The 24,860-nt window shown below is 40.8% G+C and overlaps 1 protein-coding gene across 1 annotated transcript in view; it reads left to right on the top strand.

Moving 5' to 3' along the window:
- The window catches only part of LOC311041379 (uncharacterized protein), a gene marked incomplete at its 3' end in the record, with an annotated part of 76,090 nt that extends 52,186 nt beyond the window's left edge, over positions 1-23,904 (top strand). Inside the window, exons 10-19 of the mRNA XM_084086291.1 lie at positions 2,580-2,623; positions 12,551-12,604; positions 12,699-13,274; positions 15,451-16,155; positions 17,455-17,573; positions 19,532-20,207; positions 20,687-20,754; positions 21,343-21,520; positions 21,778-21,935; positions 23,653-23,904. Of these exons, the coding sequence (XP_083942417.1) occupies positions 2,580-2,623; positions 12,551-12,604; positions 12,699-13,274; positions 15,451-16,155; positions 17,455-17,573; positions 19,532-20,207; positions 20,687-20,754; positions 21,343-21,520; positions 21,778-21,935; positions 23,653-23,904 (2,830 nt within the window). The remainder of the gene's footprint in view (positions 1-2,579; positions 2,624-12,550; positions 12,605-12,698; positions 13,275-15,450; positions 16,156-17,454; positions 17,574-19,531; positions 20,208-20,686; positions 20,755-21,342; positions 21,521-21,777; positions 21,936-23,652) is intronic.
- Positions 23,905-24,860: the final 956 nt, after the last annotated feature.

The raw sequence follows: 24,860 nt of genomic DNA, 5'->3' as shown, positions 1-24,860 counted from the left end.
AATAAGCAACACAGCTAAACGTGTGGGTAGCGCCTCCAAAAAATGTGCCAAAATCACCCAATATGCTTCTGTTGGTAATCGCTCTTGTTTTGAGCAACCTGCCAGCAAACACCTGCTGAGAGGTGTGTGCCAGTAGTCACAGGTGTGTGACTGCCTCACAGGTGAGTGACTGTCACCTGAACATGGGTTTTGCAACTTTGTTAAGTTGGAGTGTGTGTGCTCCAAGCAGCAACACTGCCTCCATGGAAAGATGCCACGTTTGTCCCTTCAGGATGAGGCCTGTGCAATAGGGCAAGTGAATCAGAGTGACAGCATTATTTGGTGTCAGCCCAGGTACCATTTGCAAACTTAGGACCAAGTTCTGTGAGACAGGTGAAGTCAACAAGGAAGACAACAACCCAAGACCCCTTGCTTAACTGAGGAACCATAGATTTACAGGCCAGATTTGCACAACGGAACCAAAGACAGATGTCAAAGTTGCAGGGTCCATGCTCAGGTGCCAGTCACACCTGTGACTGGCACACACCTGCCTGCAAATGGTACCAGGGCTGACATCAAATAATGCGTAATCTGCGTAACAGAACATCAGCTTCACTTGCCCTATTGCACAGGCCTTATCCTGAAGGGACAAACGTGGCATCTTTCCATGGGGGCAGTGTTGCTGCTTGGAGCACACACACTCCAACTCAACAAAGTTGCAGAACCCATGTTCAGGTGCCAGTCACTCACCTGTGAGGCAGTCACACACCTGTGACTACTGGCACACACCTCTCAGCAGGTGTTTGCTGGCAGGTTGCTCAAAACAAGAGCGATTACCAACAGAAGCATATTGGGTGATTTTGGCACATTTTTTGGAGGCGCTACCCACACGTTTAGCTGTGTTGCTCATTCCACGAATGCCCGATCCTTACAAGCTGTACCTCATTGTAAAGGTGACTAATCAATGATAAAAATGATATAAAACACAATACCAATGGGTATTATTAAAGGGGAGATATAATTGGCCGAAGTTAAGTTTCCGAACTTTTTTTGAGAAGTTTAGTAATGAGCATGTAACCTCTGGAGTATATACTGTCTGAACTAACCTCACAAGCTACGTATCATTTATGAGCTACAAAGACATAAAGGGACGTCCTCCAAGGGGGCGGTAGTGAGTTTGTCAGGCTGAGCTGCCTGGTCAGGATAATGTTAGGAGAAACACTGTAGTGTACATAATAATAATAATAATAATAATAATAATAATAATAATAATAATAACTAGAAAGTGCTGTTCCTGAAGAAACAGTGTGGGATCGCTAAGAATGTTGATGGTATTGAGTATTGATAGTGTTAGCAGTGTTAAAGGTTTGAAAGGTTCTAAAGGTTTGAAAGGTTCGAAAGGTTCGAAAGGTTTGAAAGGTTCTAAAGGTTTGAATGGTTCTAAAGGTTTGAAAGGTTCTAAAGGTTTGAATGGTTCTAAAGGTTTGAAAGGTTCTAAAGGTTTGAATGGTTCTAAAGGTTTGAAAGGTTCTAAAGGTTTGAATGGTTCTAAAGGTTTGAAAGACGTGAAAGGTTTGAAAGATGTGAAAGGTTTGAAAGGTTCTAAAGGTTCTAAAGGTTCTAAAGGTTCTAAAGGTGTTAAAGGTTTGAAAGGTGTTAAAGTATTAGTGCTAAAAGTTTTGATAGTGTTGACAGTGTTGAATAGTGTAAAATGTATTTTTTTAGGGTAAAACGGTGATAGCTACGGTCTAATAGGTGGTTGCTAGGGTCTAATAGGCGGTTGCTAGGGTCTAATAGGTGGTTGATAGGGTAAAACAGGTGGTTGCTAGGGCCTAATAAGCGGTTACTAGGGTCTAATAGGGGGTTGCTAAGTTCTAATATGCAGTTTATATGGTCTAATATATGGTTGGTAGGGTAAAATGGTGGTTGCTAGGGTCTAATAGGTGGTTGCTAGGGTATAATAGGTGGTTGCTAGAATCTAATATGGTGTTGCTTGGGTATAATAAGCAGTTGCTAGTTTCCATTGTAGCTAAATGGCATTTCTCCATTGAAATGAATGGGTTTTTTTAAGCAATTAAAAGTGAAATATCTCTAAAAGTACAAATTATTTCAAAAAATTCAAATGGTAGCCAATATGTCCTAAGTAGGCTGAACGTTATAGAGTTGGAACGGAGTTTCTAGCTAAAAGTATGAATTTCCCCATTGAAATGAATGGGATTTTTTTAGCAGTAAAAAGTGAAATATCTCTAAAAGTACAAATTATTTCAAAAAATCAAATGGTAGCCGATATGTCCTAAGTAGGCCGAACGTTGTAGAGTTGGAACGGAGTTTGTAGCCAAAAGTATGAAGGACTAGTTAGGGGCCAAAAAACGGCGGAATAATAATAAATAGTGACAATAACATTAGTGTGATCGCTTTAGCGATCCCACAATAAATAGTGACAATAACATTAGTGTGATCGCTTTAGCGATCCCACAATAAATAGTGACAATAACATTAGTGTGATCGCTTTAGCGATCCCACAATAATAATAGTATCAGGTAGTGGAGACGTTGTGTTAGACAGACATTAATACATTGTTGTTGTTCTACTTCTTACAGAGTGAAACATGGTGGAGAATATCGCTTCAATTCTCCTCAACGATGTGAGTATCTGTCAATATTGACATTTTATACATCACCATGGTAACATGCTGCATGCAACAGATCAACACATACTACCGTCTACTGACCAATCAATTCTCTTTGGATTACTGTGGAGCTCGGTGCTCAGTACAGTTAACAGCCAATAGAGGGAATTATCTCTGTCAGCTTGCTGAGCTGTGGATCAAAAGACATTTCATTGTGTTTTTGTACCCATCAGTGGCGCCGGAGCCTGTTTAATTAAAGGACACTGTGTCGCCTCACTATTCAGTCCAGGCAAAAAGAAAATTTGAAAAAAAAAAAATAATAATAATAATTTCTTTTTATAAATAATAAAATCAGTCCAGTCCCCCGCACCTCGCGACCACCGCGCGCGCGAGGCGAACCGAATTAACCGAAATAACCGCATTATCCCCCCCAAAAATCAACAAAACCACCCGAAATAACCCGAAACTTCGGGTCCACGTGCACGCGCGCTTGTGTCCCTGATGTGTCCCTGATGTGTCCCCCCAGGTCATATTCCATTCCGGCGCCCCTGGTACCCATGTCTTCCTACAAGCAGACATTGATTGAAGGCTATATGTTGTAGCCTAAGATATGAAACAAATAATAACAACATGTTATAATTTTCTTCTCAAGACAACTTCACTGCTCATTATTATTACATATATATAACACTTAATCATTCATCTAACTGAGTTTAATAACAGGATTACATTTTGTTAAACCTATTTTAAACCTGTTATCTCAGTCACTGCTATAACTTTACAAATGTTGTTTATTATTAAGAAGAATAGATACTTTAATTGTTGACTTTCATTATAGGTTATTAGGCTACAGGAAATATGATATGAGAGGAGAAACATACAATACACCTTACATTTTTTACGTAGGCCTACTTTCAGCAATCAAACTCAAACAGTTAGGCCTAACTCAGTTTTTTGTGTGTTTTATTGAAGTGACACACTATCATTCACAGTCACACAGCTTGATTTGATGTAGAAGTCTCGCAGGCACACACGTGCACGCCAGTGCATCTGCGGGGAGTGTGTGTTGGTCAAAAAAGGTGGCCATACGCCGTAGCGACACGTTGCAGACCACTACACCCCTGGCTGAGAGCTAAAGTCAGTCATAGGGGTGTGCCGATATATTATCATACTAAATACTTGAATATTGATAAATGTATTTTTGATTCAAAAACATCAACATGATTCAATGGAGCTAACTTAGCTTCTTAGCTTGACGAGAAGGATCAAGGAGAGTCAATGGGAATGCACATCACTGTGTGTGAGGGGCGGTACCCTGGGGTCCATGGGTGAAACTCCTGGTTTTGTGACTTGCCTAATATGTATAGGCAAGTCACACCTGGTGATAGATCAGATCTGTGTCAACTTTTCAGTGTGATCTGTGTACAGTGATTACATTCCAGCTGGTTTAACACTTATGGAATGAAGCTTCATGAACTGCTTTCATAATTGTGTTTATGCTTCTGCTGCTAATATAAAAGGCGGGGGTGCACGATGCGGTGCGGGTCACATGGGCGCAATTTTTATTAATAATTAATTAAACTACTATAAAACAACAGTAACAACACACTCTACCAGCCTGAGCCAGTGGTGGAAAATAGCAGATCTACAAGCTAACAATGCATTGTGCTTGTAGATCTGCTATTTTCAAATGGCCAATATAGGGCTTAAGTGGTTACTGTATGTTTTGTAGTAATAATCGAAATCTACAAAGTAACTAGTAACTAAAGTTTTCAAATAATTGTAGTGGAGTAAAAGTACAATATTTGCCTCTGAGATGTAGTGGAGTAGAAGTAAAAGTATTAGAAATTGGAAATACTCGAGTCAAGTGCAAATACCTCAAATTGTACTTAAGTACAGTTCTTGAGTACATGTACTTAAAGACATATGCCAAAATCCATTTGAAAAAATATCTTTTCACTGTTCTCAGGTCAAATATTGATATGCGATTAAAATGTGATTAATTGCGATTAATTAATTACAAAGCCTCTAATTATTTAGATTTTCTTTTAATCGAGTCCCAGCCCATATATATATATATATATATATATATATATATATATATATATATATATATATATATATATATATATACACATACATACATACATACATACATACATACATACATACATACATACATACATACATACATACATACATATATGTGACCAAATTTGACTGGAAGACAGTCATCTATCAATTTTTTCATTTACATTTTTTTCATTTCATATGAACGCAGGGAATCATAGCAAAATAATGATATATTGGTTAATAAGATTGAGTGAATAGTTTTGAAACTACAGCTTATAGAACTGAAGTAGAGTTAAAACTCTTCAGTAGAGAAAAGACCAGTTGAATGGATCTCATTCAGAGATAGTACTACTGGGCTATCAATCCCATCATGCATAGCGGGATTTACATATCCATTGTTTAAAGAGTTAGGGTTAGGCTCTCTTTGTTATGTATGCTCTCTGAGACCAAGTATTTGCCACTGCCCCCTGCTGGAACCGGCTGGTTCCAGTGTGCAGGAGGACTTAAAGGAGTAGTTCACCCAAAAAAGTACTTATTTTCTATCAATTACACACCCCATGAAGCCTTGAATTCATGGAGATTTTTTTGTTTTTGTAGCATTAAGCCAATATTTAGATGACCGGTGGAGACTCAATGGAGACTCTTTGTGTCTCCATTGAGTCTCCACCGGTCATCTAAATATTGGCTTGGAGGGGCACGGTGGCGCAGTCGGTAGCGCTGTCGCCTCACAGCTAGAAGGTCCTGGGTTCGATTCCCGCCAGGGACGCTGTGGGCGCTGGGGGCGTGTCTCCTCCTCCACGTCATCAGCGCCCATACCCTAGGTGGGGTTGGCGAAAGGGCCTACTCTGTGTGGAGTTTGCATGTTCTCCCCGTGTCTACCAGGGTAGTTAATACCCTCACAAAAACATGTAGTAATCCTGGTCACTATACCGCCTCCCCCCGACAGCCGGGGCGCCTGATGGAGGAGAAAGGAACTGGTTGGAATAACGTGTTCCTTCCACGCGCTACGTCCAACCAGGGAAACTCTCCCCTGTCAGGTGACAAGAAGGTCAGTTGGCTCTCATGCACTGAAGGAAGCATGAGCTCGGCCCTGGCCTCCCTAGGCTATGGGGGACTGGTGTAGCGCTGGTGTAGTGCCCAGGATCACTTAGGAAATTGGCACCGGGTGAAAAAAATGGGTTACAAAAATCGCGGGATAAAAATTATTTAAAAAATAAATAAAATAATATTGGCTTGGAATGCGACAAAAGCGAAAAAATCTCCTTGAATTCAAGGCTTAGTGGGATGTGTAATTGATAGAAAATAAGTACATTTTTGGGTGAACTACTCCTTTAGGTACAAATGTAGCCTCTTGAAAGCGGTTTGTGTGACAAATAATATATATCAGCTGTTTCACTGGGATGGGCATGGCAGTGCTCGCTACTGAATGATGATAGACTGGGATCAGTTTGCTATAACTCCTCACACAGTTTATTGTACTTAATACGGCAAACCGGGGGTTTCACGCAACATAAAAGGACCAAAATTAAACCCAAAACAAGGGCTGACGGTCAGGAGGTGAAACTACACCCACGCAAAGAAGCAGCGTTGTGTTCCTCTTCATCAAGCCCTGGAAACGCAAGCGGCAGTATCAGCCCACTATTCAATAGTGCTTAAGATCAATGAGACAAAACAGAGACAGACAGATTTAAACCTACCGCGACATTCAACGGCAAACACACAGTTAATGCCCGCGGACACACTTCTCTGCGTGGTCCAGTCACACACACACAGCCAGGGGTAGACAGACAACCTGAGGGAGAAGGACACAGGGACTAAAACGACATAAAACAAACGGTCAAGTTCATGACCAGAACATAAGGATAGGATAAGGACAGGTCTAGCCTGCAGGCTGCTCACTAAACAACAAGATAGAAGACATACAGTACCAGCGCTGATACATAGTGACAACAAACTAAACTGCAGCCCAACAGGCCAGCTTTGTTTGAGGAAGTTACACGCTCAGTGATGAAACACACACGCCGTGGACAAGTGTGGCAACTGAAGCTCAACGGGCCAGCTTCGCTGTGGTGTGAAGCAACTAAGTACATTTACTCAAGTACTGTACTTAAGTACACTTTTGAGGATTTTTTTGTGTATTTTACTTCTACTCCACTACATCTCAGAGGCAAATATTGTACTTTTACTCCACTACATTTATTTGACAACTTTAGTTATTAATTACTTTGCTGATTTTGATTATTATCACAAAACATGCATTAACCACTTCAGCCCTATACATTTCGGCCTTTTGAAAATGTCCGATCTACAAGTGCGACGCGTTTTGAGCTTGTGATATTTTCAACATATTTGTTAAATTTTTGTTATACATTTTTAACTTAATTTATTGCTTATATTTTGAAGGAAATACTTTTGTACTTTTACTCAAGTACATTTTGATTTCCAGACTTTTACTTGTAACAGAGTATTTCTAATCAAAGGTACAGATACTTGCGTTAATCATTTTGTGAAGGACACACCAATGAATGAGGATGTTTAGCTAATTAACCCATTCAATCCAGGAACACATCTGTGTCATTGTGGATTTGTTTGGTTATTCAAAAATAGCAGATCTACAAGCTCATAGTGCAGAGTGCAACGCTATGAGCTTGTAGATCTGCTATTTTGAAAATGTGTGCAAATCTTTTAATATATATATATATATATATATATATATATATATATATATATATATATATATATATATTTATATTTATATATTTTTTTTATTTGTTTATTTATTTATTTATTTATGGGGGGTCCCTGACTCCCTGGAACAAAACATTTTGAGATCGGGGTGTAACAATCGGCCTTTACCTTGAAAGGATAATTCTTAACTAAAGGAAAAACAACGGGATCGGCAGGTTTTGAACTTAAATTACTTTATATAATTAGCCACAAAACAAACAATCGTCAACACAAATGGTAAATAAATAATACACTTTGGCTTTAAATAATACTTCTGTCCCTAATGCTTTCCCTAATAAACGAAATAAATAAACAAACAGACCAACAAAATAATATTTCTTTCACAAGCCCCTTCCCACCCAAATCACAACTTCCCCCGTAAACAATAAACAAAGTCCCCACGTCAGTTACAACATTCAGAGAGCGTGGCTCAGACTGTGCTCATTCGCTTATCAAACAACAACAAACAATCCGTCTGTACAGTCCGAACGGCCTCTTGTAACCGCGGTCTCGAGAGTGTCTATTGTGTCCTTATATCCAAACGAAAAGTGAGCGGTCGCCCGCACTGATGATCCAAAAGATAACTAACGTTCGGGGTACCCCTGTTATTTGTAATCCACAGAACGGAAAGCTTGGGTTTATCTCACCCGCGGCGGCTCCGTCAGAATTCTTCCGCTCCAGGGCGTTTCATCCAAACACCCAGCACTCGATTCCCCACGGCGACGCAACGACTCTGTCCGTTGTCCGCAGGGCTCGTCCGTTCTTAACTCTTGGCTGCAGCTAACCCCCGAGTTTAAACTTTATAACTTAAACAGGGTAATGCTGGCGCCTAGGAGATCTCCTCTCTCTTCCTCCTGTTGCTTCTGCTACACAGGTTGTTTGTTCGATTCCCCTCCCCCCGTGCCGCACCCTCTATTAGTAACGTCGGGTGGCACAAATCATTCAATCACCCCCTAATCAGACCCATTACCCCTCACGTGAATAGGAAATGTTCATATTGCTCATTGTGTCCAACATGTTACATATCCCTCGTATATAATAACATGCATAAGTCGGGCAGATGTTACATATCACACGTATAAAATAACACCCATAGACCAAGCAGATAAATATAATAATATAATGTGCAGTTTGTCACAGTCCCCCCCCCCCCAGCTGGAAGCTATTTCTTCAAGTCCTCCCAACGGAGGGTTTGAGGTCGACCACATTACAATGTATCCACTTTTTAACACTTCCCATTTCACTCAGTAACTTTTAGGGCCTATCTGACTCGTTTTCTAGCTGGACCTGACCTTTTCGGGGGCACTAGCTTTGACGAGTCTGTGTCAGATGCTTTTGAAAGTGGGTGTGTTCTCGCCCAGACCAAATCACCTGGTCGGAACTGATCATGTTTCCGCCAGTCCTTACCATATTTGGCTCGTCTAGACTGAGAGACACCCACCCTTCGTGTAATTTCTTTGACCCTGGCCCACTTGGTGTCATAGTCAATGGTGACCAGCAGCATGGTGTTCCTCTTCTCCCTCGGGAATGGCCCGGCCGAGCCGATCCCCAGGGACTCTCCTGCCTGGTCAGCCTTAGTGGACGGTAGTAGGGCGAACGGCTTACGATTCTCCGGCCTGCACCGCTGACAAACGTGACACCTCTTGACGTACTCCCACACCTGTCTGCGGACTGTCGGCCACCAGGCCACCTCAAGGACCCGAAGGAGAGTCTTTAGCCGACCTGGATGACCACTCGTGGGGTGGTCATGGAAATATTCCAGGACACAGTGGACCCGGCTGTTGGGCACCACCACCTGATATTTCCGTCTGCCGTCTTTGGATAGTCGCCTTCGGTATAGGACTCCTCGGATTTCCTCATAGCCCACACAATCCGCTCGCTGGTCGGCGTGGTCTAGATGTTCCTGTAGATCCCTTACTCTGGGGTCTGCACCCTGAGCCCTGGCTAGGCCTGCAAGGGTTAACCCCGACGGCCAGTTCTGGATCAGACATTCCACCTCCGGTGGGACGCCTCGGGCTCGGGATCCCCGAGTGACACCATCACCGCCCCTCGATAGTAACACCGGCACAGCCTCACACATCTGCGCCGACGACAGGTTGGGCGGTGGCTGTGAGGCGCTTTGTCGGTTGATCTTCTTCCAACAGTCGCTGGAGGGCAAGCCATGGGAGGCCATAGTGGGTGGCCCCTGAGATGCACCGGCGGGCTGACGGTAGGGAGTACTGGTGGGACTGCCGTGAGGCGTACGTACTCCACAGAATGTAACGTCTGTCTTAGGTGGAGTTTGGGACCTTGGGTGTGATGCACTGATTTTTTTCATCTGCGCCACTTCACTGTTCCACCTCTCGTCTCTCTTCATAAAACATTCGGTCACTTCTTTCCTGAGTTGTTCAACTGAGGTTTCCACGAGAGTCTCCATCTCCAGCATCCTGCGAGCTATGTACCCCTTAGGCTCAGTTCCCTATTAATACCACTCTCCATTGCTTCTTCAAAATCCCCCCTGACCTGCTGCACTTCATTTTGGCAGCTTTGCAACCTGTCCTTCATTGAGGCCATTTGTTGCTGCACTGTGAAATCAGGGCCCTCACTTTCCTCAAAGTCAGCTGTCACCGTTACTACCTGTTTTGCTTTTTCCCCCTGGTGTTCCATTGTACTTTTCTCTTTTTCCCCCGCTTTTCCCCGGTTGTGTTTTTTACAGTGTATTTTTTTTTATTTATTTACTTTACCTTTTATGACAATTATTAAATTGTGGCTTTTAGTGTTAACCTTAAACCTGCGATCCCCGTACGGGCCACCACATGTAACAATCGGCCTTTACCTTGAAAGGATAATTCTTAACTAAAGGAAAAACAACGGGATCGGCAGGTTTTGAACTTAAATTACTTTATATAATTAGCCACAAAACAAACAATCGTCAACACAAATGGTAAATAAATAATACACTTTGGCTTTAAATAATACTTCTGTCCCTAATGCTTTCCCTAATAAACGAAATAAATAAACAAACAGACCAACAAAATAATATTTATTTCACAAGCCCCTTCCCACCCAAATCACAACTTCCCCCGTAAACAATAAACAAAGTCCCCACGTCAGTTACAACATTCAGAGAGCGTGGCTCAGACTGTGCTCATTCGCTTATCAAACAACAACAAACAATCCGTCTGTACAGTCCGAACGGCCTCTTGTAACCGCGGTCTCGAGAGTGTCTATTGTGTCCTTATATCCAAACGAAAAGTGAGTGGTCGCCCGCACTGATGATCCAAAAGATAACTAACGTTCGGGGTACCCCTGTTATTTGTAATCCACAGAACGGAAAGCTTGGGTTTATCTCACCCGCGGCGGCTCCGTCAGAATTCCTCCGCTCCAGGGCGTTTCATCCAAACACCCAGCACTCGATTCCCCACGGCGACGCAACGACTCTGTCCGTTGTCCGCAGGGCTCGTCCGTTCTTAACTCTTGGCTGCAGCTAACCCCCGAGTTTAAACTTTATAACTTAAACAGGGTAATGCTGGCGCCTAGGAGATCTCCTCTCTCTTCCTCCTGTTGCTTCTGCTACACAGGTTGTTTGTTCGATTCCCCTCCCCCCGTGCCGCACCCTCTATTGTAACGTCGGGTGGCACAAATCATTCAATCACCCCCTAATCAGACCCATTACCCCTCACGTGAATAGGAAATGTTCATATTGCTCATTGTGTCCAACATGTTACATATCCCTCGTATATAATAACATGCATAAGTCGGGCAGATGTTACATATCACACGTATAAAATAACACCCATAGACCAAGCAGATAAATATAATAATATAATGTGCAGTTTGTCACAGGGGTCCGCGGCCAAATACATATCTAAAAATGTTTTCTAAATCCTAACAGTATGTTGTGCAGTGGTGCTCCAACTTTTCCATGTCAAGGACCCCCAAATTGATATGTACTTGGCCACGGACCCCCATCTTAAAATATGTTGTTCCAGGGACCCCCAAAAGCACAGATCGGAGTTAATTTTTTTTGCTTTAAAACATATATATATATTGAAAGATTTGCACAAATCTTCAGCGATTTTTCAATATATTGAAGATAGCTCGGCACTCGCTGTTATATTTTAACAGCCATAGAAATCTTAAAATGACACAGATGCGTTCCCAGTCTTAATAGATTAAGTACCAAAAACACCTGAGGAGACAGACAGACTAACTCCCTTTTGAACAGAGATAAACAAGCTCTTTCATTGAATAGGAGCTCTAAGGTCTCTATTTAGATATGGAGAGAGACTTTATGAAACACATGCCTGTGAAGCACTCCTAAACATTGATAAAAACATTCTTACGGTAAATTATTTTACATGATGTGTACTTCTCAAACGTTTTAATTAAAAAGATCTCCAGTTTGGTTGCAAAGTTAGGCCTGTTCCCTAACGCTGCTCTATACTTAGTAAAACAGAGAGTTTCACTGTACTTTGTGGATTATTTTTTGATCTACATCAAATCTCTTCGTCAAAAATATCTGATCTACAAGTTCACAAAGCATCCCGTTGGGAGTGGGACACGTTGTGAGCTTGTAGATCGGCTATTTTTGGTGAATGTTCCACCCAGAATAGGGATGCTGGGGTTCAAGTGGTTAAACAAAGTTAAATTAAGTTATTTACAATCTGTCCCAATCTCTCAAATTCACCTTGTGACATACTGTATCTTAGGGGGAAAGATTTACATATTTGTGTACTTTATTTACGTACTGTAATATCACATAAATGTACAGTAAGGTGCTCTAAAGTAACAATGTAATTCAGTGATGCTGTGGATGAAAAAGTTATTTACACGGGTGTCCTGAGACAAAACAAGTTTGAGAACCAATGTGTTATCAAACGTTTTAATTTTAAGGACCCCTAGAACCTTGACAGTGTACAAATGGAACCAAAAGGATCCACAGGGGTCCATTTGGTTCCATTTGTACACTCTCAGAGTTACAGACCTGTAAGGGTCCATTTAGAACCTCTCAAGGAACCCAGAGGGTCCCTGGACCCCACTTTGAGAACCACTGGTCAAATAGTATTCATTATATTGTCAGATGTGTCATATAACAGTAATAACAACAAAACTATAATAACAGCAGATTATTGTGACTTATTGTATGTTACTGTTTTACAGTTCAAACAACAGCTGTAGACAGGATGGCCAGTGGAACCTCAGCTTCCATCAGAGGTGAGTTCTATTAAAACACATGAAACCAACAAAATGACACTGGTTTAGTTACATCTGTGATCTTCATGAATATTATATTTATTTTTCCAACCAGGGAAGAACAGTGAACCAAAAGAACTGAGAATTGTTCTGATCGGGGGAAGAGGTGATGTTAAACCAAGTGGAAAGAGTTCAGTAGGAAACATCATCCTGGGCAGAGATGTTTTTGAAACAAACAGAAGAACAGTCAAGAGTGTCATGAGACAAGAGGAAGTGTCTGGCAGACAGGTCACTGTGGTAGACACTCCAGGATGGGAGTCTAATTTACCCCTAGATCTGACCCCAAAACTGACTCAGGTAGAAATCCAACAGAGTGTGAATCTGTGTCCTCCAGGAGGACCCCATGCCTTTGTCCTAGTGATGCCATTGGACAACACACATGTAGGAACAGTGTTGTCAGTAGAGGAGCATTTGAGTCTTCTCCTCAGTGACCGAGTGTGGAAACACACTATTGTGGTGTTCACTGTAGCTGATAAAACCAAAATGAGACCTGATCTCATTAGATCTGACTCTGAGTTAAGACCTCTTATTGAGATATGTGAAGGTCGCTTCCATGTTCTCAACATTAGTGATAGAGGAGATAGAAGTCAGGTCAGAAAGCTGATGGAGAAGATAGATCAGATGGTGACTAGTAATGGTTGTCACTATGAGAAAGAAAAACACGTCTCAGAGGAACTGAAGGAGATGGAGAGAACTATCAGAAGAAGAGCAGAACAGAGGAGGGCAGACGCTCAGAAACAAACAACTGGACTTCCAAAAGATACTGGTATGTTTTGTTTTACTTTAATAATAATATTTCATTAATGTCTGTCTGTCTGTCTGTCTGTCTGTCTGTCTGTCTGTCTGTCTGTCTGTCAGTCAAAGACATTTGAATGACAAAATTGAAAAACTAGTGTTACCGAGAGAGATTTTTCACACTCCATGTTTTTCCTAGGCTCATTAAAAATAGCCTTATCGCCATCTTGTGTGTGTGTGTGTGTGTGTGTGTGTGTGTGTGTGTGTGTGTGTGTGTGTGTGTGTGTGCGCGCGCGCGCGCAACATATCACTACTGTTGGGCAGAAACCTCATATCTCCATATTTCAACTTTTTATCTTATTCCTTAAATGAATGCCTTACTTTGTCACACTACAGTTTCACACAAAAGTAGCAAAAATATCAGATCTACAAGCTCACAACACGTTGCATCGTGACGAGAGGAAAGTGGTTAATTCTGTCTGAGGGTTTTATAAATATTTAACCAGTGGAAAGCTTTAACCCATTAAGAGCGGGAACACTTTAACCATTATTTATACTTTGGGTAAGCTCATAGCACTCAGTGCCGCGCTATGAGCTTTTAGATCTGCATTGTTTTTTGAAAAATCATTAAATTGTGCAAATCTTTGAATATATATTTTTAAGCAAACATTTTTTACTCAAATCTTTGCTTCTGGGGGTCCCTGGAACAAAATATTTTGAGATGGGGGGGGTCCGCAGACAAATACATATTATTTTGGGTGGTCCTTACATGAAAAAAGTTGAGAACCACTGATATATAGCAACATAAGTAAAAGAAAAAAAAAACTGTTACGATTTAGAAAACACGTGTAGAATTCCCAGAAGCAAAGATTTGAGTTACAAATGTTTGCTTTAAAAATATGTATATATATTTAAAGATTTTCGCAAATGTAATAATAATATATAATATATAATAATAATAATTTTCACGATTATAAAAAAATATCAGATATACAAGCTCATAGCTCGGCACTCGTGCCGTGCTATGAGCTTGTATATCTACTATTTTTGAATAGCCAAAGAAATATGACAGATGTGTTCCCGGTCTTAATGGGTTAACAAGAGATTGTGACTAAATAATAATTACATTACAGTAAATACATTGGAACACAGGCTGTTTTTTCTATTTCATATCAAGCAGTGTTCATTTTGTCGACTAAAACTATGACGAAAAATGTTCATCCACTACTATACCTTTTTTCACTGACGAAAAAAGAAAAGAAAGAATGAAATAAAAACTAAGCTATGATGACTAAAACTAGGACCAAATATATTTACAATTTCGTCAAAAAAAGAAATTAAAAAAATGACTACAATGTTAGATGGAGGGACTGGTGTTCTTTCATGTCATTTTATTATGTCATTCTACAAGCTCACAACACGTCACAGACTTGTTGTGAGCTTGTAAATCGGCTATTTTCGGCACACAGCTAAGTATAAATCATTACAACGCTAATTCAGCCCGCTGAAATACATATTTTTGTCGTCTAAATTAACTGTAGATCTAGTTGACTAAAATCCTATGATACTAAAACGAAAACTAGACTAAAACTAAAACATTTCAAATGACTTAAATATGACTAAAACTAAATGGAATTTTATTCAAAAGACTCTGACTAAAACTACAAACTAAAACTGATGACAAGTAATGGTTTTGGACATAGGTTTCCACCCGACAATGAGGATAATTATGTGAAAATAAAGCCACGCACACACGCACGCACGCACGCACGCACACTGTTACATGAGTCTAGTCTAGGTAGTAATGTACATTATTATTGTTCTATGATGTCTCCTGGTGGATATTTGTTCTGAACTGTACACTGAAGACACCTTTCTGCTGTTAATAATAACAGTAATAATAATAATGATACATTTTAATCAAATTTCCAAAGAAATCTACAAGCTTACAACAGCTTTTAGATCTGCTATTTTCACTATTTCTCGTGTGATGAATTATGTATTAATTATATGTCTTAAGTGGTTAAATAAGAAGCTGTCAAAGTGAAAGTAAACAATGTTTTATCTCACAGGACTGACTGACCTCAGGATTGTGTTGTTGGGAGAGTATGACTCTGGGAAGAGTTCAGCAGGAAACACCATTCTGGGAGGAAGTGGTTTTAAAGTTAGTCAGTCAGGTCAGAGGTCAGTGCAGTGTGAGGTGAGACATGGTGAAGTATCAGGGAGACATGTGACAGTAGTGGACTCACCAGGCTGGTGGTACAACAGTCCACTACAGGACACCTCAGAGATGGACAAACTGGAGATCTACAACAGTGTGTCTCTCTGTCCTCCTGGACCACATGCTGTTCTTGTGATGGTTCCTCTTCGAGAAGCATTCACTAAAGCAAAGAGAGTAGCATTAGAGGAACACATGACACTTCTGTCACAGAGACTCTGGAGTCACTCTATGGTACTGTTCACCTATGGAGACTGTCTGGGAGACAGAAGCATTGAGCAGCACATTGAGGCTGAAGGAGAAGACCTCCGCTGGCTTGTTGACAAATGTGGGAACAGATATCATGTCTTCAACAATCAGAAGACAGATGACACTCAGGTCACAGAGTTGCTGGGGAAGATAGAGGAGATGGTGACAGGAAACAGAGGTGGACACTATGAAGATGATGTAGATGTTTCAGAGACGTTGTCAGAGAGGAAGAAGATCACAGAGGAACATGTCCAGACATTCCTGACCAAGACACAGAGACAAAGAACTGTTCTGAAAGCTCTGTTTGAAGGTGATTTACAGTGTCAATACATTTACTCTTGTATTTACAGTGAAAGGTTTCTCTCCCTACATCACCAACCTGACAGACTAACCACTATTACATCATCATAAGAGGTTGAGTGTGTGTGTGTGTGTGTGTGTGTGTGTGTGTGTGTGTGTGTGTGTGTGTGTGTGTGTGTGTGTGTGTGTGTGTGTGTGTGTGTGTGTGTGTGTGTGTGTGTGTGTGTGTGTGTGTGTGTGTGTGTGTGCGTGCGTGCGTGCGTGCGTGCGTGCGTGCGTGCGCGCGTCAGTGTGTCTCTCTCTCCTTGACCTTGATTGTTATATTGATTAATAATGTATATTCTCAATATTGCGCCACATTCTATATAAAAAGATACTGTAAAAATTAAAAGCTTAATATTATAAAGCATGGGTCTTCAACAGGGGGTCTGGGACCCCTAGGGGGTCCTCAGAGTTACTACAGGGTGGCCGCCAAATCTTTCTGTGATTGGAACAGTTTTTTTTACATTAACCACTTTAACCTTAGCATCCCTATTCTGAGGGGAACATTAGCCAAAAATAGCAGATCTACAAGCTCGTAGATCTGCTATTTTCGGCAAAGAGGTTTGGTGTAGACAGAGGGGGAAAAAAGAGAAGACCAAGTACAGAGTCACAGGTCAAGTTTACTCAGTATTGAGGGTTTAAATGGTTAAATGTCTGAAAATACACATTAACATGAATCCAACATATTAATAGATAAGATAATGTATAAACAAACATTCGTTTACACAACATTGATGATAGTGCTGTCAAACTAATCTATGAAATCTATGGAAAAGTTCAATCTGCAGCATAATTGTATCCATGTATTGGGGGTCCCTGCTTCATTTCTCTATCAGCTAAGGGGTCCTTGGCCTGAAAAACGTTGAAGACCCCTGTTATAACCGATCCATTGGTCGAAAGTAACTAAGTACATTTACTCAAGTACTGTATGCAAATTGAGATAAATAATAAATGATGAGCAATACATACATTAGGAGCATTATTAGATTAAGATAAGATAGGACTACAGTATAATGATGAGGACCCATTTGCATAATTGATCACATAATATTCAGTATATCTTCAAATTATTGATACATTATTTTTACTGTTCTGTGGTCAGTTTAGTCAGAATTGTTATACATGTATGTAATAACTCATTTAGCTGAATCTCTGAATCCAATCCTAAATGTGTGTGTGTGTGTGTGTGTGTGTGTGTGTGTGTGTGTGTGTGTGTGTGTGTGTGTGTGTGTGTGTGTGTGTGTGTGTGTGTGTGTGTGTGTGGCAGGAGAACATCAGAGTTTACCAGATGTGAAGGTGATGTTGGTTGGTGGAGAACAGGATCAGAGGAGCAGAGCTGGAGATGACATACTGCAGAAGGCTGTGTTTAAACGAACTCCATACAAGGTGAGTAATATTATATGAATGTGATGTTATAATGAACTTACTCAAAGTAAGTAAACAGTAAAGTGATCAAATATGTTTTCTGAAGATAATAAAGTAAAGTATCTACTGTCATGAATGTTCATTGATCATGTGATCAATGAACTGTCAGTGATCAAAACACACAGATGTTCATTTTCAAATGAACATGGAGTCCAACACATGTAGATTCTCATCATGTCTGTAATCTTTAATGCAAACCATGACTGTGTTAGCTCGGTGGTTCTCAAACTTTTTCATGTCAAAGACCCCCAAAACGATACATATTAGTCTGTGGACCCCCATTTGCAAAGATATGTCAGGGACCCCCAAAAGGGAAGATTATTATTGCTATAGCAATGATTCTCACCATTTTAACTTCAAGGAGCCACATATTGATATGCTTTAGACCACTGTCCCCCGTTTGATGGCATTTTTTATCTCTGGAACCCCATCTACACAGTAAAATCATCAGTGTTCATTTAACTCTGAGAGTGTACAAATGGAACCAAATGGACCTGTGAGCGTTCATTTGGTTGAATGTTTACACTCTCTGAGTTAAAGATTTATATTAAGATCCCATTTGGTTCCTAACTATTAATCATTTGGCTGGGTACCCCCTAGAACCCCCTCAAGGACCCCTGGGGGTCCCCGGACCCCACTTTGAGAACCACTGTCTTGGCTAACTGTATAACACAATAACAACAAAACACTAATCAATTTATTAAAAAACAAAACAATCGATTATTAGATAAAATAATACATTAATAATCATTACCTATTTTGAGCATATCATGGTTTAACCCATTAAGACTTGGAACGCATCTGTGTCACTTTTTGATTTGAGCTAAAAAAGCATTATTTTACACTTTGGCTATTCACAAATAGCAGATATACAAGCTCGTAGTGCGGCACAGAGTGCCGCGCTATGAGCTTGTAGATCTGGAACTGCTTTTAAATCGTGAAAATGTGTGAAAATCTTTTAATATATATTGTTTTAAAGCAAACATTTTTAACTAAAATCTATGCTTCTGGGGGTCCCTGGAACAAAATATTTTGAGATGGGGGTCGGCGGCTAAATACATCACCACTGATATAGCAACATACGTTTTTTTCAGACAACTGTTGGGATTTAGAAGACATTTGTAGATCTGCTTCAGGTCTTAATGGGTTAAAGTCTCAAAAGCTTTTTTTTTAAACGTAACATTTTGAAAATAGCCGATCTACAAGGTCACAACGCGTCGCATCACGACACGTTGTGACCTTGTAGATTTGCTATTTTCACTATATTTGCACGATATTGTTGTGTGACGAAGTATAAAATAACCCTTAAATGGTTAATCAATCCGGTGACATATAAAATGTCTTTATATTAAAAAAAGATCTGCACAACTCTATTATTTGATTAATTGAAAAAGTAATCGATAATAAATGCTACAGAAATAATTCATACTTTTTGCAGCCCTAGTTAACTGTCACTGTTAGTTACAGTATAATGTTTACTTCCATAGAGTAGCTCTACGCTGGTACTGATTATTAACCTGTGTGGACAAAGTACTCAACCCCAGTATTTGAGTCAAAGTATAGATACTCCTGGTTAAATATTTACTCAACTACAAATGAAAGTTGAGTAATGATGCTCTCTGTTTAATAAAGTGCTCATATTCTGTGGAGAAGATAGAATGTCAAATTGACTTATGCACACCTGTACGTCAAGCTTTCAAACATAGAGTTTCAACTTTTAGAGCTTTTTTCAGTTTCATAAATCAGATTATGGCATGACATTAATTCCATATTTCTGTGGCATTGTTAGACAAAGTGATGGAGAATAATACATTCAGTCAGTTAATTACTGGTAATCTTGAAGAGGAACTCCAGTGAAGACAGAATAGAGTGAATGTTTTGATTATTATGACTAACATGCAGTAAACGTCATATTCCAGGAGTTTAAAACCCAGACTAAACTGACAGAATGTGTCAGAGAACAGAGACGAGTTGCTGGAAGAACAGTGAGTGTGGTGAACTGTCCAGACTGGTCGACTACACCTCCATCACAGAAGATCAAAGACGTCCTTCTACACGGTGTGACTCTGTGTTCTCCTGAACCCCACGCTGTCCTGTTGACTGTTGATGTCAGGTCCAGTTTCTCTGAAGCTGACAGGAGATCAGTGGAGGAACACATGGAGCTGCTGGGGGACAGAGTCTGGAGACTCACTCTGGTTCTGTTCATGAGGGGATGGTGGCTGGGAGAGAGACGTGTTGAGGAGTACATAGAGTCTGGAGGAGAACCTCTTAGGTGGATCCTGGAGAAATGTGGATACAGATACCATGTTCTAAACTCCATCAAGTGGAACATTTCAGAAGTCACAGAGCTGATGGTGAAAATAGAAGACATGGTGATGAGGGACAGAGGACATTTTGGACCTTCGAGACAGATGACGCTGATTGAAAGACTGAAAGGACAGAAAACCTTAACAGAAACAAAATGGAAGAAGAGAGAGCAGGAGATGATAGAGAGGATGTTGAAGTCTGTGGTGACGGAGCCAGAAGAACCAACCCTTCCAGCTGTCAGGAGAATGGACCTAGAGGATGCATGGAGCATGGACTTTCCTCCCAATAGTGAGTGAGTGAGTGAGTGTGTGTGTGTGTGTGTGTGTGTGTGTGTGTGTGTGTGTGTGTGTGTGTGTGTGTGTGTGTGTGTGTGTGTGTGTGTGTGTGTGTGTGTGTGTGTGTGTGTGTGTGTGTGTGTGTGTGTGTGTGTGTGTGTGTGTGTGTGTGTGTGTGCGTGCGTGCGTGCGTGCGCGCGCGCGCGCGCGCGCGCGTGATGTTGGAGCCTCAAGAGCCAAGTAGTGAGTCTTACAAGTAAAATAACATTGGATGGGTCCATTTTCATGAAACTGGGAGGGAATGATCAGTAGACTGCTCTGAAGAGATGATGAACTTTTGTGTGTAAGAGTTCAAGGTCAAAATGACATCATGGTTCATATGTGAGGAACAGAGACATGTAGAGATGTTGTGATGGGCTGCAGGGTTTTCACATCCAGGTGTGTTTTTATTATCATTGTAAATGTCTTGCTGTCTGTTGTCTTCTGTTCCAGTGAGTGGTGGAACACGCTCTTCAGAATTTGACACCATGAGTGAAGTTTCCAGCCTGGCAGACACTGATGTAAGTCTGAGAGAGAGGAAGATGTTTCATAAATGAAACTTAATTTGACATCAATCACACTCATGTTTATTCTTATTTATTTGCTGTGTATTTTATATCATACATGATCCTTATAATGGATTTATTTCGTATCATAATTTATGTTATTTCTCCATCATACATGATCATTGTAAGAACACAGTAATATTTGTTCCTTTTTCCTCCCTCTTACGTCTTTATTCATATTTTATTACATTTGGTTAAACATGTGTGTGATGTTTATTTATATACAGTAATTATCTGTTGATAACCAAGAGCTTTGGTTACAAATTTAAATATATTTGATCATATTTTTCCATTGTTGGCTGTATACAAAAAGAATGACATGTGAGTGAATATTCCCTCTCTTACCTGTCGATAATGGTCACAAAAATTGTACATTAGTCACGCTCTAGTCTAAACATTACATTTACATACATTTACAACCATATGAGCTTTCATTGAAGTTAACATGTATTGAATTGTTATTACAATATTTGTACAAGCTCAAGCTTTATTGTTTTATGACGTTTGATGGATACTGTATTTATGTATACTGTTGTGTTTCAGTCTTCTTACAGAGGACACATTGGACCTTCGTCTTCATCACATGAGACACGACAGAAGACACTGTTTGAAAGACTCACTGGAAAGAAAACTTTAACACGAGTTGAATGGAAGAAGAGAGAGGAGGAGGTGATAGAGAGGACGTTGAAGTTTGTGATGATGGAGCCACAAGAACCAAGTAGTGAGTCTTACTTAGTAAAATGTGTGTGGGTATGTGCATGCATGCATGTGTCCTTGCATGAGGGAATGATCAGTAGGCTGACTTGACGAGATTATTAACTTTTGGGTGCAAAAGGTCAAAGGTCAAAATGACATCATGGTTCATATGTGAGGAACAGAGACATGTAGAGATGTTGTGATGGGCTGCAGGGTTTTCACATCCAGGCGTGTTTTTATTATCATTGTAAATGTCTTGCCATCTGTTCTCTTCTGTTCCAGTGAGTGGTGGAACACCGTCTGAAACAGGAAGTTTATACTGCTGGTCACCTGTCAAGGTCTCTGATTGGCTGAAGAAACATCCTGGACCAACAGCGCCCTATTCAGGATATGACACCATGAGTATAGCTCCCAGCCAGGCAGACACTGATGTGATGAGTGTGAGAGATGAAGATGTTTCATAGATGAAACTTTAGGCTTGATTTATACTTTGATGCATGCCAGTGTCACATGCCAAAATAGTAGATCTACAAGCTTACACTATGTCACGTGCATTGTTGTTCTTCTCGGTTTATTGATTCTGTTGAATCAGGGGGGTCCCAGGAAGCAAAATATTTTGAGCTGGCGGTGCAAACAATTTCTAAGTCACGCTGGAGGACGAGTGAGGAGGAGGCAGAAATTAAGCTTATCTGTTAGGCTGAGAGGAGTATCCCTATGTCGCCTTGACTCACTGTATAGTCCCACTGGTCCCAAGTGGACCTCCATGCTGGCTCCTATGCCCGAGATGGGCACTCGTGAGTGGCCATAGTTAGTGAGGAGGGACCCCCCATAGTGGTGGTTGTAAGACCATGTGGTGCATGACTGTGTGTCAGGCAGACAGGGGTGTCCCTATGTCGGACTGGCTCACAGGAGAGTCGGTGTCTGGTTGGTGGCTGACCATTAATATTCCCAGGGGCCCCCAGTGACTTCATCATTATGGCTCAGAGCGCCCTTTCCCCCCTCCAGAACAAAACATTTAGTCTGACCATTAGGTGTATACAGAAAGCAATGCTTGTTTGTTGGATAGCAGCAGGGACACAGCGTGGAGGTTGGCTAGAATAGATTGGGATTCTATGGGAGACTGGAGCCCAGGGCGTCATGGGCTGTCTCCTTTTGCACTAAAACCCCACACAACTACTACAATCTCCGGAATAAGATGTCTGTGACAAGCAAATCTGAACCCTATCCGCGCCACACTCCTCCACCACCCCTGACTAGACACCCAAGACAGAAGACACTATAAACATGTTGTGATAGCTCTGTGCTAACTTGCACATCATCTCCAGGCCCATAAGGGGCCATTTCTCTCCACTGTAATATTTTAGAATTTGGCCAATTTGCTATTTAAAAGGTCTTAAGAGTCATTAAGTTGTCACTTTAGAAATGTGCAGATACCCTGTATACACTTATACTGTATGTTGGTTTGTTTACTGTTGAGTCCTGACCCCCAGTTTGGGAACCATTGCCCTAGGGGACTAGGATTATTATTTTTTGGCAGACACCTTTACAAATAAAATAGTGAAGAAACTTCTCGATAAGGAATTTCTTCCAAGATGTGTGTAACATTCCCAGTCTGTCACTTACAGCCATGCTTTTACAAATGTCAAAGTACCACCCAATAATAATGAATTTATTCCTTATTGGTATCAAAAGAAATCTCCTGAAAGCTTCAACAGAATGTGAATTACATGTACTGTATAGGTGATGAATTCACCAATCCTGGGCATTATGGCACGTAGAAAAGGGAGAAATGTCCAATTACATTGCTAAATATGCTTATAACCATGCTTATAACCAATTGCATACTTGTAATCACTTGACTATAATGTATATTATCCTAATTAGATCCAAGATCACCAACACATGGGGTTAGGCACCAAAATTACTTGTCTAGGATGAATAATGAAGGAGTAATGCTATTTTAAGGATCTGGCGGCGGCCATTTTGAAAATCGGACCTTTCTAGTGGTCCGATTTTGGTAAACTTTTGATATGTTATTAAGTACACGTGATACTACAATAAACCATTGAGAAACCTTTTGTTGCAAATTTTTGGGGGTCAAATCATAACTGCAGCCGCCTACAAGCGTCTAAGGAGCACATCTGCCCACGTCACCAGCACATCAGGAAAGTGTTCTGCTGCACCGACCAGCAGTGTGTCTGCTGTCTGTGCGCCGTGGAAGAACACCAGGGCCACGAGACTATCTCGGCCGCCGCAGAACTGACCGAGAGACAGAGGGAGCTTGTCACCAGTCTCCTCCTCAGCTCAGAGACCTCCTGCTCCACACACTTCCTCCGGTCTTCAGCGCGACTCGCTTCTCGTCCCCGCCAGCCTCTGATCAGCTCCCTGGCCCCAGATCGTCTTCTCTAAAGAGCAGCCATCTTCTCCTCAAAGGCAGCGTCATTCTCCTCAACTGCTCTATCGGCAAAGCGGCTGATGGACCCCACTGACTGATGAAGTGTATTCAGGTATTCCTCCTCCTCTTGGAGTCTCTGCTGGATGTTACTCTGACCCTCTCTAACAAACACAGACACCGTCAGTGTCCGGCCTTCTGAAGACGATGTGTTGAAGATGGCTGTGTCACAACTACTTTTTTAATGTTTTAAGGATTGCTTGTTTATACATATACCGCTTATAATAAAGGCAATAAAGGAAATATTCCAGTTTGAGGCTCCACTGAACTTGGGTCCCCACCAACAGTACTGTTAGGAAAATTAGATTTAAAGTCTAGAAGTATAATGAATGTGTCCGTAGAAAACTGCATAAATGGAGGAATTTAGAAGAGTAAAAAGGGGGGCACATAGTGGCTCCTGTTTATATCCTGCTGTTTAAACATATAAATGCTTTAAGTTCAGCTATTCTAATCACTTAAGCCACACAGTGATATATAGACTATTATACTGTGTACTGTATATATACCGTATATTTTAGCCATTAGTATGACTAAAAGTGTTAAGTTTTAGTATAACTGTGTCAATGTAACCTTAGTATTCAAAGAAACTGTGTTTATCAAAGAATGATAGGTGAGAGGCCCTCTCTCTCTCTTTCATTCACTCCCTTTTTGAAAGGAATGTTTCACTGAAAATACAGGCACTAGGGATGCCTCAAAAGTAATACTAGGTCATAATAATCGCGTACTCTTGTTGTAATACTCTTATAGTAATATACTAAAAGCTTTAATATGGATATCAAAATGACATAAGATTACACAGCAGAAGTCAGAGTGTTAGTTCCCAGCCAGGAAATAGAAAACTAAAAATGCCATATACCTTGGCCAAATTATAATAGACAAAAGGTTTCATAGACGCTTATCGCAACCAAAAGTA

This window comes from Gymnoscopelus microlampas (genome assembly GCF_963454915.1).
Source record: "Gymnoscopelus microlampas genome assembly, contig: SCAFFOLD_75, whole genome shotgun sequence".
In the NCBI taxonomy this organism is placed as follows: Eukaryota; Metazoa; Chordata; class Actinopteri; order Myctophiformes; family Myctophidae; genus Gymnoscopelus; species Gymnoscopelus microlampas.
Note: the sequence above shows the minus strand (reverse complement) of the source record. Positions and strands in the feature narration are given on the sequence as shown.